Below are 12,953 nucleotides of genomic sequence, written 5' to 3'. Positions count from 1 at the left end.
TGCTTTCCCAGCCAACTCGATTATCAGTAAAGACACAATGAGTAGCTGGCACTGTGCTGCACTAGCATTCAGCTGATAAAATAATTAAATATGCATAAATCATTTGGTATAACGGAAGCAGAGTCAGAGTAAGAAAACACTGTCATATGATCAGTGTGTCATGCTCTGCAAATTAATCTCTCTGCTTCCTTGCTTCTGCTTTGCTCCTGTAGTTGTTCTGCAGGAAGCTGTTATCTTCTGACATTGAAACCATGGGCATTATCTCATAATTAAAAGTCTTTTTTTCCTGGTAGGGGTAATACTTAAACTAATAAGTAACTAAGTTTACATCTTCCTCACCTTATTCACACAAGCAGTTGCATTTTCTTGACTGTGGCCATTCTGATAAATAGAATGAGTAAGAGATTTGGCCAAAGAATGAATATTTAAACACGTAAACCAGTTTCAGTCCTGGGAGTTCTGTCACATAGTAACTGTAAATTAAAATTCTCTTCTCTTATTAAATTTGAGCTAAAATCAGTGAGCTTCTATGAGAACAGAATTTAGTCCTTCCTAGCTCATGCACTCTCTGTCCCGAAACATCGTATTGGATATTTTAGGTGGAAAAAAGCTTATATTATTATCTTTGGTATAGTGAATATCTCTATAATTAGAAATTAAAAGTTATATCTTATTAGAGAGATACGAATATTTTGTGTACTGGTGATAATGTTATAATTATATTGCTAAGTTGTATTTTTTCAATTAATAATTAAGTAATCTAGTTAATTTTTTAGCAGAGTCTCACATGATCTCTCCTACACTCTGGAAACCAGGAGAGTAGAACTTAAAATGTATCTTTTTTACATATATATATATATATATACACACACACACACATACACATATAAGATACACCTTTTTTTTTCCCAGAAGACAGATTAACATAAAAGTAGCAGCTGGTGGTTTGATTTAGTTTTAGTTTGTTTTTTTTTTTCCTTCTACTCTTCTATAAAATCAGAGTAACTATTACACAGTACACTGTGAACCTGCTGAGCTATTACAGTCACAAGCTAACAATTCTTTCTTCTAATTCTGACATAAACTAATTGATGTTTTTATTTTAAAGGATAGCTGATAATTTCTATTTGTGTGAAGGATCCACTGTACCCCGTTGGCTGCTCTATGAGTTGTATATGGAAAGCTGCGGTCCAGATCCCAAGTGTCAAGTAAATTCAGCCACCTTTGGAAAGGTACAAAGTATATAGGATATATAAGATAAGAAGCAGAGGTACATAAACAGAAAATCTAATGATCAAACATACAGACTACCTATCAAAAGAGATTAAGCAACAGAGAAGAACTAATATGTAATGTTTTATAGTTGTGTCTTTTCTAATGTTTTTCTGGTAGGCCCTTATCTAGACACTGTTATAGTAGAGAAAAGAGTATTCTTTGTGGTAGAGTCTATTTTCTTCAGGGAACTGATGTATGTTATACTAGCAAAAATTTCTTTTGCCAATATATTTTGGAAAGCTTGACCAGGGTAAACAGTGCATGGTTAATAAACTCATCCAGAGGAGCTGATTCTTCTTTCCTTAAAAGACCTCTTTGATAGATAATTTTATACTTTAATTTTTAAATATACTCATGAAGATTTTGCTCCAAACACACACTAAAAGTTGTTATAGAATCATCCCAGCAAAACAAATGTGGATGTAAAACCCAATCTCCTTCAAACCGTTCTGCTCTTTAATACGTGGAGGTTGATTGAACCCACAGAGCAATTACCACTTAGAAATCCTAGTTGCAACACTCATAGCTATTCAGCTTTATTTAGCAATTTAAGGAAGATAGAAAGCTCTGTGATTGTTTGTTTTTTGTAATTTCATAGTTCATAATTTTCATAATTCATAATTTTGTTCATAATTTCCTATTTTTACCTCTAATATTGTTCTATTAGTTCCCATGGTAGGAGCCACTAAACATTCTTTCACCACAAAACCAAAATAATTAAAAGTTATACCTGAGATCAATTTTATTTGTGTGGATAACCTTGTTTTAGGAATCACTTATCTCAGTTCAGATGAGTCTGATTTTTTTTTAACTGGAAAAGTTAAACAGTTAAATCATTCTTACTTAAGGTTTGAGTGATTGTTCCAGTGTATTTTATTACTATAGTTTAGTGGATCATCATCCATCAGCCAAGCTGCCTCAGGTTCGTAAGGATTCCCAAGGTGCAAGGAGGAGGAAAACACCACAACAAGGTGTTGCACTACTTTATTAAGTCCTGTGGACTACTAAGCACACGATGAAAATTCAGCAATACAAATGTGCATACCCAAGTCTAGCGACTGCATCCATACCGACCCCAACAGGAGAGGAGTGCTGCAGAGCATGAACACTCCCTTCTTCAACCACTGCCAACCCCAAGCCCACCCTTCAAAATGGGTTCTGTCCAGTATTTTCAACAAGACGGTTCATCAGCCCTCGTAGATGTTTTATCTGGGCATGGATGGAGCTGGAATGGTCACTCAGGTTCATACAGCATAGTCCATCGAAGTCCTGACATCCATGCCCGTGTGCTAAGGACAGAAAATAACGGCAGCGCCATTTTGGAACGCTGCGTGGCGTATGCTATCTGCATCTAATAACAGGGGCGCCTATGGCAGCGCTAGAAGCGTTAGCAGATTTTACTAACCAACACCCTAACCAGGTCAGGGTTGTCAGGGCCTGGGAGCTAGCCCCCCATGGTGCCGGTGCGGAGGCAGCAATTACCTTTGCCTCCTCCCAGAATTCCACAGCGTCTTTACATTCGGGCTCAACGGCGCGGGTGTCCCGTTTGTGTCGGATATACGGTCGTGTGTGATTTTGTTGCATCCACCAGGCAATGGTGGCATTGGCAGACCCAAAGTGAGGTGCCCTAATGTGCACGGCCCACCCTTAATACCTTTCGGAATGCCAGCCCATGCTCTGTCCCCACATAAAAGAAATAGTCCCTGGGGTAAAGACATATGGGTTGAAAAACTTATGGTGGCATGTTCTGTAGTTTTTTTACACCAGTGTGAGGAGTTATGATACCAAGGATGAGTGGCGTTAACCCACCAGGATACAATACCATTCCATCGACTAGTAAAGCTGAACACTGTACAGCTGTCAGCACCTAGAGAACCGAGGATCCGTAGTTCCTGCGGAGGTGGGCTTGGTGATTCGCCAAATCTGGACAAGTGGGGCCAGATCCCTGTATCTTGGCAGACCCAGCTGTTCAGGCTCCTGTTACAGAGGGCCATTAATTCATCATTTGTTGCAGGAACACCCAGCAGGCATGTAGTAAATGGGTTCTGCGGGGTTGCTGTACTTAGACTTAATGTGTCCTGTCCTGATACATAAGCCAGGGTCACCCAGATGTTGTGGTCAGGTGGTGTGTGATGCTTCACATACCTAGAGCAATGAGAGAGAAAGAGTTAGGTTACCCACACCCCTTCCCACCTTTATTCCCATCGTTGGAGGTGTTGAGCAGGTGCCCTGGTCCATTTGTTGTCACTGGGCACGGCAATAGTCACTGCTTGATTATCATTGGCAGCCATGGGGCCTATGGCTGGTACCACACCTTGCCTCCTGGAAACTGGGCTGTGGGTGACTGTGGTCCCTGAAACTCAATTGGAGGAATATTCTTTCATCCAAAGAATATCAATGTTATTGGTCCACCAGATATATTCCGTTTCATGGTCATGGAATTACACACACCCAGGTGTAAGGGACACCCTACACAAGGTTGAGCTGGGTTGGTTAATACGAGTCCCTTGGCTGTTAAGGGCGACACCAAAATGGCATACATGAAAACATCAGTCTGTGCTGCAGTGTGAACTTGCCCACCTGTAGTCAGCTATAGCACAGCTGATGCTGGCATAGCCTGAGCAGTTGTCTGTATAATAGTTAAATAACCTTGTTCGACCTTAACCTTATACTGACCCTGTGTATAAGTTACTGATATTATTGTATATCTCACAGGACAGTTATGGGGACCTTTCATAAGTAATAGAGGGGTTTGGTCACTGGCTGTTCAGAATGTGGGTGGCAGTTATGAGGTGGTCAACTCATCTTTTATATGTCTGGCTCCCAGCCGTTTCAGTTGTTGCTTCAACATGCCACTCAACCGTTCAACTAAGTTATATCACCCTGTGGATAATGTGGGAGATGCCAGACACAACTGATTCCGCGCTTCTCAGCCCACTGTGCCACTACCTGATTTTTGAAAAGTGACCCATTTTCCAATTGTATCTCCACTGGTGTACCATAATATGGTTCAGCGACGTCAAGTCCCTGGACAGTAGTGTGGCTGTTAGCGTATCTGCTGGGGGGGTGACTGTAACACTGGAATATGTGTCTACAGCCACACAAACGTATTTCTGTCTGCGGTGCTCTTGCAAGGGTCCAATATAATCCATTTACTATACCTCTACGAGTCCTGAACCCTGTTTGATGTGCCCAACGGGCTGTGTCCATACTCTACTCTTGAGGGCAAGGCATACTGGACAGTTGTGAATAACAGTGGTGATTAAATCTCTGCAAACATGTACTCCCCTTTGTTTGGCCCTCACAATGGGCCAGACTTTTCCTACTTACGCTAGTTTGTCCACCTGCGCATTCCACCACCATCTGCCATGTGGCCATCCACATGGTATACCCAAACCTCCCAGTCTTGTAACAAGTCCCATATTTTTTTTGCCAGTGTCCCTTTCCCCATATGGCTTTAGTCCCAATCTGCCAGTCACCAGCACGCCATTTATTAAGCAAATTTACCAAACCCTGAGCCATCACCCACAAGTCAGTATACAAATGGCAAACGGCACTGGGGGGGCATCGCCTCTATAACTTGCCAGGCTGCAACCAGTTCTGCAAACGGACTGCTGCCCTCCGTGCCTTCCATTATCAGTTTAGTTTGTGTAGCTGGGTTTGAGGCAGCAGCTTTCCAATGAGGTTTACCTCCTCAGACACTGGCACTGCCGTCCGTAAACCATGCAGTCTTCTTTTGTTCAGAAGTCCAATGTTCATGCGGTTTTCCCCATCGCCCCACCCGATAGTTGAAGGTTTCATTCAGTCCACCCCCTGACTCTCTTTTTCCCTGACCAACCAGTTTGTGTAATTGATGCATTCCTTTTGGCCCTGCTTTTGCCCTTTCCTTAATATACCACTTAATTTTTACTATGGTTGCCTCTTGGGCATGAGCAATTCTGTGAGTAGCCGCTGGGGCTAAGCCCCATGTTACTGTAGGTATCTCTGTGTGTAACAAGACTTCATGTCCTAATGTCCAGGCTTCTGTGTCTACTAGTGCCCAACAGGCAGCCAACAGGGCCTTCTCAAGCATGGTATGACACGTTTCTGTCCCAGTCAAGCGGCAAGCCCCAAACCCTAGAGGCCTATGCCTGTTCTCCTGTAATTGCCACAAACTCCATTGTTCTATGTCTCGATCTACAGACACAGGTACCTCTACCAGTCTCAGCTGAACAGGATGTAATTCCATATGCTCCTGCATCAGTGCCTTGGTTTTATCAAAGGCATTTTGCTGCTCACATCTCCAGTCAAAGTGGGCCTTTTATTCGAGTAATACATTAAAGTGGTTTCAAAACAGTGGCTAGCCCCGGTACATAGGAGTACAAATAGCCTATGGCACCCAAAAAATATTGCACCCCCTTCTTGCCCACTGGTGTTTGCCAATCACGAATACTAACAAGTGTCTTTTCCAGAATTTGTTGAACCTCTTGAGCCCAGTAGATTCCCAAATATTTTACCTCCTGAACAGGCCTTTGCACCTTTTTGGGGTACATTGCCCACCCATCTTTTGCTAGGACGGCTATTACAGCTGTCAGTACATCATTTACTGTGTCACAATCTGGGCCTTGTATTAGGACATCATCAATATATTGTACCACTTGTATGGCTGTGGGTGGATTATATTGCCTTAAAGTACGATGGATGGCCTGATGACAATGTGTGGGGTTATGCTTGTAGCCCTGGGGGAGAAGAGTAAATGCGTACTGGTTTCCTCCCCATGGAAAGGCAAATTGCTCCTGTGTTGATGGGGGAATAGGAATAGTGAAGAATGCATTGGCCACATCTATAAGCACAACCAGGTGCCTGGGTGTGCCTGGACTTGGTGCACCAGCGTGGGTGAGTGGGTGAATTGTACCACTCCAGCCTGCAAAAGGTCACCAATCATATCTTGAATCGCAGTGTCACCACCTGGCATGCAGTACTGTTTTAAGTTCACTATTTCTGTGGCTACTGGAATGTCAGCTTCTTGTTGAACCTGGCCAGCCGTGATAGTTTGTACATGCTACCACCGCATAGTGCCAAAAGCCCAACATGTTCCATTTATTTCTAAACTAGCCCCGCAGAGAATGTCCATGCCAAGTATATATTCACCTATTTCTGCCACTAAAACTGTATAAAGATGTGGATCCCAATCCCCAGTCTGTAATTTTAACTCGGTAAATTTGCCAATAACTGGTTGATCACCTAATCCCCACAGAGGGCTAGTGTACCCCATAATCTTACTTGGACTGCCACAAATTGTTGTAACCTCCACCCCCATATCTACTAGTGCGTGAACCCCTTCTTTGCTGGTATTAGACCACCAAATAACATATTGTGTAAAGGGACGGGGATCACGCTCTGTCACACGACATACTGGTATGGGGGGTTTGGTCTGACTCTTATTCAGCTTTCACATGGCGTTCGGTGGCCTCCACTGCCTCTTTTGCATATTTTGCCTAGAACACAGGAGCCCAAATCCTGGGGGCCATTTTGGTTCAGCCCCAAATGAGGGTGCTCTGGCTGGATCAAAAGAAGGTATGTCTGCATGTGCCGGCCCAGAGTGGTCTACTTTTCTCACCCACCTACCCTAACAGGCCTGGACTAGGCAATGCAAAACTTGTATGGTTTTACCATCTATATCCCTTTTGTCTGCCCCTTGATTGAGCAGAAGGTGGAACGATCGAGTCTGCTCTCCTGGTTCCCCTTTGTCTGCAGATTTTGGCTCTGGCTGACGCTCTCTGGGTGGTTCTCATTCTGATTCTATTCCTGGCGATGCCCCTACCTGGCTGAGCTTTTCAATAACTTGGTCAATAGGGTTCCCTTGCTCTGCCAATAATATTGGCATCAGATATGGCTTCCATCCTCTAGGACACCCTTCTAACAGCACGTTGTGAGTACTGGGGGTCAGTGGCTGACTTACGTAGAGCTCGGGGCAGCCCATCAGACACACATTTTCCATACCGCCTGCCTTTGAGATCTGACGTGCCTGCCTGACAGTGGTCCATTCTTTGGATATTGCCAGCCATGCCCCATCACTAGTGTATCAACCAAATAATCCCTCACCAACTACTGTCACTAGAGAATGGTTTTCACCCTCTGGCACTCAGCATAGAGCAGATTGAACATATTGATCAGAAGTGAGACCCATGAATTTTCTCACATTGAGCCCATCTACCTGTACAGTGTCTCCCCCTTCTTCCATTAACCATGCCAGCCATAACTGGGGTTTTTCCCCTGGACGCTGTCAATATTTCTCTAGGAGATTTTTGTTCTCTTTGGGGGTGTAATTTGTGAGTAATCTGACCATACCAAAACCCTGTTACTAGTTACATTTTTTCACTTAAACACGGGAGCCACCTAAACACCGGGGACATTGATTGAGGCGGGGACTTCTGCTTCAAACTCACTTCTAGTGCTCCAGGTATTTCCATCTCATTTGGGCCTTGCCACTATCACTCGAACCCATGGTCCCACGGGTTTCCCCTTTTGCTTCCTTCCTCAGCTCTTCGCAACCCAAACAGCATATTTAGCTGCTAGAGCTTCACATTTCCTTCTCCACTGTTCCCCTTCTTGTATTACTCTTACAAAAGCCTGCCTCTGGTACAAAATTTCTGCTTGCAATTTATTATTTTCTTTCACTAGAGCCTCATATTTTTGCTTCCATTTTTGTTTTTTATACACCATCGCCTTGTATGCTATCAATCAGCAGGCAGCCAGCCATTCACCTTGCATGAGTCAAGAGCACCTTGGAGCAGGTAAGGGAGTGTCTGAGTAAACTTGCCCCAAAACTTCAATATTTCCATGGGATCTTTGGCCTCCCATGGCTCAGGACTGACATTCATACAAGTTTCCAACTTGCCCCACAGCGTACTCCAGGGCTTGATGATCCACCCTGGCCATTCTACCGGTGGAGCTGCAGGACACAGTTCCTTTTTCTTAAACATTTTGTCCAGATACTATAAGAATATGCACAAATGCGTCCTACTACACAAATACCACAGGTCCACAAATGTGTGGACTGGAGTCGTTACTTGACACCACTCACACAAGGGGCTTAAGGTTTGTGTAAACCAGAATGGGTGAAAAGGACTGTGGCACCACACACACTTTGCTGTCACAATCACTATCACAACAGTCACTTTGTGGACGATAAGGATAACTATATACCCCACACACACTCACTCCTCTTCTCGTCAGAGATGAGTGTTTCTTCTCCAGTCCTCCCATTCACCACCACACTTCCATACGCCTGTTCACACAGTAGCACACAGGGCGTGCTACGTGCTCGATCGGTGCCATCCCACAACACCTCACACACCCCGCTGAGAGCGTGCATCATAACAAAATACCCAACAGGAACAACGGCGCCCACACCACGTACAACAAGCAGAAACAGAAGTATGGCGCCCACAACAGCGGGGACAGACACTACAATGGGTCTGTCCTGGATCTGGCACACAATCACAGGGAGAACTTCCCATATGGGGAAAGCATTGTGGTGCAGCTACATGTTCCACCGACCAAGCCCTGTCCACCACACCACCTCCTTATATTACCTTGCACGCTGGGAATCCCATCCTCGCCACCAAATACATCTCAGGTTCGTGAGGGTTCCCAAGGTGCAAGAAGGAGGAAAACACCACGACATGGTGTCGCACTGCTTTATTAAGTCCTGTGGATTACTAAGCACGTGGTGAAAATTCAGCAATACAAGTGTGCATACCCAAGACTAGCAGTTACATCCATACCGACCCCAACAGGAGAGGAGTGCCGCTGAGCAGCAGAAGGAGGTGGAGCATGGTGCTCAGGCCGAGGGCTGGCAGGTGCAGCGCCTTCAGAGCGTCTTCAGACATCTTCAGAGCATCTGCTGCAAACCAAGATGTGCTCCAAGCCCTCTCACCCGTTTGCTGAAGCCCCATGCCTTTATCCCCTCTCCCGGGGCACGGGACAGTCCTGCCTGCCACGCTGGCTCCCGCACGGCTAGCGCGTAGCAGATGTTTGCCAGTTCATGCACCCTTGTGCAATCAGCGGTTTCCTGGCCTGACTTACTTCCCCATCTTCAAGGTTATGCTCCCACCCACCAGTTTTACAGCAATTTTCTGCTCTCTTTACATACTGTTCCATCCACGGACCAATTATCTTTTCTCCCTTACACACAAGCCCATGGGTAGAATTTGCCTTGGCTCAGTGTAGATGTCTGCCATGAAGCTAGTCACCTTAAAATCTCTAGGTAGCCAATGGAGAGAAATAAGTAGCTACACATGATTCCTCTCACCCTAAATGAGTCATCTGAGGCAGCTCAGAATTGTGCTTCAGAACTGCCTGGTTTTCTCCATTGACTATAGAGTCCACAGCAACTATGTGAGACATCTCTACTGTGTAGCCATGTAGGTGAGATTAATCCCACTCTGTATGCACACTGTCAAGTGCTCCAGCATGACTGAGTTGCCACCTGTAAGCTAAGTCTTCTTGTGGTTTAAATTAATGCTTTTTTTAAGTTGGGACAGGCATGGATGAAGCATGAGTCTGGTCACGCAGAAGAGCTTAGCTGATGAGCCATAGTGGCTATAGGTTGTTGCTTGCAACTGTTTGCTCACAGCCTTAACGGACCCAGTGCAAGTTAACACGTCCCAAGTGAGCAAGCTGGGGTGCAGCTCCCCAGTGGCTTGACATGGTCTGTCCCTCTGCAGCAGAAGGTGAGAACACGCAGCAGGAGGCTGAGGAGGGCAGGAAATGCAGCAAACCTGGTTTCAACTAGAGATGCACATGTAATTAGTTGCCACAGCCTAGTTAATGGGCTGAACTATTAATAATTCATCAAGCTGTAGTAACCTGACTGTATTACACGTGTATAGACTGCAAGGGCTTCTGCAGTCAAGCGCTATGTGAACCAAACTGTGGTGATTTAAGAGTACTAATCTCATCTGCCCTATCCCTCTGCCCAAATACACTGCCCTCTCTGTAGAAGAGACAGTGGTAAGCATGTGTCTCATGCCATAGAAGGCATTTCATGGGCTGCTCCTTTTTAGGAAAACGGGATTATGCTAAAATACCATCTTGAGAAAGGGGCAGCTGGGGTGGGTGCACACAGAAACGTGCAAAGAACAGGACCATTCTAGCACCATTAAAACTGGAGGTGCACATTAGTGTGAGTTGGAGAAATTTGTCCTTTAGCAAGCCTTTGGATCAGCAAAGTGCATTTCACATAGGGTCCAAGCTTTGTGCTGCTGAGTGAAGATTCTCCTCAATCCTTGTTAATGCAGAGTGCTTGATCCCCTGTTCCTGCTATATAGGAATTGTTAGCTCCAGTGGCTCTGGGTTAGTCTCTGTCTTCACGGGACAGTTTATGAAGAATAACCACGGTGAAGTGGATTATTACCCTGACAGTATCTTATCACTCTGTAGGGCCTAACCTTGACAGATGCTGTGTGACCTCAGTTCACATTTGCCACCGTCGTGGTCAAAAGGTTGCTTTAGAGCTTGATGATTCAGGTCCTTTCAAAACAAATAAGTCAGGCCCTATCCTGTGAGTACTCCTTGCAGGAGTGAGTGGGTAGGTGAAGTCCCTTGTGTGAGTAAGCCCTACCCAAATGATTAAGGCTCGCAGGACAGGCAGAGTACTGAGAATCACGGCACCTTTGAGTTCCTCTTGTTGATACACCCCACCCAACAGTGGGTGGTCTCCTGCTGTGTGCAGTGACTCTGTTTCAGTGCAAGGTAAAACAGACCAGTTAAAAAAAATTCCTACCTGAGGGAGGTAATCCCTAAAATTACTTAGCTTTGGATCCTCAAAAGCCCGAATGAGTTCAGTTCAGCAGTTAGCGTTAGACACGTAAGAACAGGTATTAGCTTGCAAATGATGAAAAGCAAAAGAAGTGACTGAGGAGGAAAAAAAAGTACCAGGGTTTTTTTTGTGTGTGTGTTTTAGAATTAATTTGTCAAGTATCTCTAATTTTCTGTTTGTTTGTTTTTCAGCTTATTCGTTTAGTTTTCCCGGGTCTGGGGACAAAAAGGCTGGGCAGAAGAGGGAATACCAGGTATTAGGTTTTCTTCCTTTGTTTAAATAAGTTATTTATAACTGTGCTAATGAAATTTTGAAATGGCTGAATGTTCAGTCCCAGCACTGTAATACAGCAGCTGTATTGTTGGTTGTAAGTCTGTAACATGTTGCAAGATCCAGAGTGATTTGTGATGTCATCAGGTATATTAAAATAGAGTGAATTCCATGAAAATCACCACATCAGGGCTGCTTTGGTAAAGCATGAATTCCAGATCAGACTGGGCTTTTTTTAAAATGTGTGCTTCGATTTGTACGGATTATTCCAGCATGGTTTGCATGAGGCATCTGCCAGACATCACAACCTCACTCAGAGCTCTTGAGACACCGGGTCAGGAAAGTCTGTCTCCAGGATGCACGGGGGTGGCAGCCGTGATTCATGTCTGTGCTGTGCTTTTCATCCTTGCACATATCTGTGGGGTGACCAGGCATGTATCGATGGTCAATGAAAATGTTGGAAACAGTTTAAAACCATTTAAATCAAACCACCTCAGATCCTCCTCCAATGTTCCTCTCCTTCTGGAGCGCAGAGTTCAATACTCTTTCATTGATTCAATGTCCAAGCTTATAATCACACTCTGAACATCCCGACTGGAAAAAGGGATGTTTTAAGGGCATTGGGACACAATAATTTTACAAGCATTTTGAGCTGTCAAATACTGACTTTAAGACTGACATGCCCTTACTTGATCTGTGATTTTCTCCACTAGTCTGGACTTGCTACCAGCTTGATCAAGTGAGATACTTTATTTTGGGAGTGCCTCACCACAGACACTCCCAGGCTTCTCATAGCCAGCAGGATTTGGGATGGTACGTGATAGCCCTCAGCCTCCATGCTCTCTCTTCTATCAGCAGAGGGCTAACCTCTGCTGGCTGCAGGTGGCCCAAAACGGCTACACTGCTCCTCTGGTTTCCCAGTGACTCAGCCTGGAAAGAACCAGCTGGTAGGACCTAGGATTTTTTTTGAGTAATGGAATGGTGACTCCGCTACCACAGAGGTCAGGATAAACCTCAGAGAAGGTTCAGCAAGTTCCTTGGGTTGTAGATTTACGTGAGAGAGAGCCTACAAGAAAGCTGGAGAGGGACTCTTTACAAGGGCATGTAATGATACAACTGAGAGAGGGTAGATTTAGATTAGATATAAGGAAGAAGTGCTTCACTGTGAGGGTGATAAAGCACTGGAACAGGTTGCCCAGAGAGGCTGTGGATGCCCCATCCCTGGAAGTGTTCAAGGCCAGGTTGGATGGGGATTTGAGCAGCCTGATCTAGTGGAAGATGTCCCTGCCCACGGCAGGAGGGTTGGAACTAGAAGATCTTTAAGGTCTCTTCCAGCAAACCATTCTGTGATTCTCTGATCACTGATGTGCCATCCAGTCCCTAAGCTATTGTGAAAGGCTGCAGAAACTGCACTAAATCCTTCACCTTCCATAGGGATGTGGGACCTCTGTCAGCTGACTTCACTAACTGTCCTGTACAAATCTATTGCACCCCATTCACTGGCTGAATTATTTTTTATTTAGAAGAAGCTATCATACTTGGGCAAAAACTGTTTAAAAGAGTTTGTAAAGAGTATGTGCAATTATCTCCTGTTGGGGAAAGT

At 44.8% G+C, this 12,953-nt stretch overlaps 1 protein-coding gene across 1 annotated transcript in view; it reads left to right on the top strand.

Moving 5' to 3' along the window:
- Nucleotides 1-1,108: 1,108 nt before the first annotated feature.
- The window catches only part of RFX8 (RFX family member 8, lacking RFX DNA binding domain), a gene marked incomplete at its 5' end in the record, with an annotated part of 31,497 nt that continues 19,652 nt past the window's right edge, over nt 1,109-12,953 (top strand). The window contains 2 exons of the mRNA XM_008937787.1: nt 1,109-1,232; nt 11,272-11,333. Of these exons, the coding sequence (XP_008936035.1) occupies nt 1,109-1,232; nt 11,272-11,333 (186 nt within the window). The remainder of the gene's footprint in view (nt 1,233-11,271; nt 11,334-12,953) is intronic.

Source organism: Merops nubicus, unplaced genomic scaffold, assembly GCF_000691845.1.
Source record: "Merops nubicus isolate BGI_N331 unplaced genomic scaffold, ASM69184v1 scaffold6213, whole genome shotgun sequence".
NCBI lineage: Eukaryota > Metazoa > Chordata > Aves > Coraciiformes > Meropidae > Merops > Merops nubicus.
The sequence above is the reverse complement of the archived record's forward strand: the minus strand, read 5'-3'. Positions and strand labels throughout refer to the sequence as shown.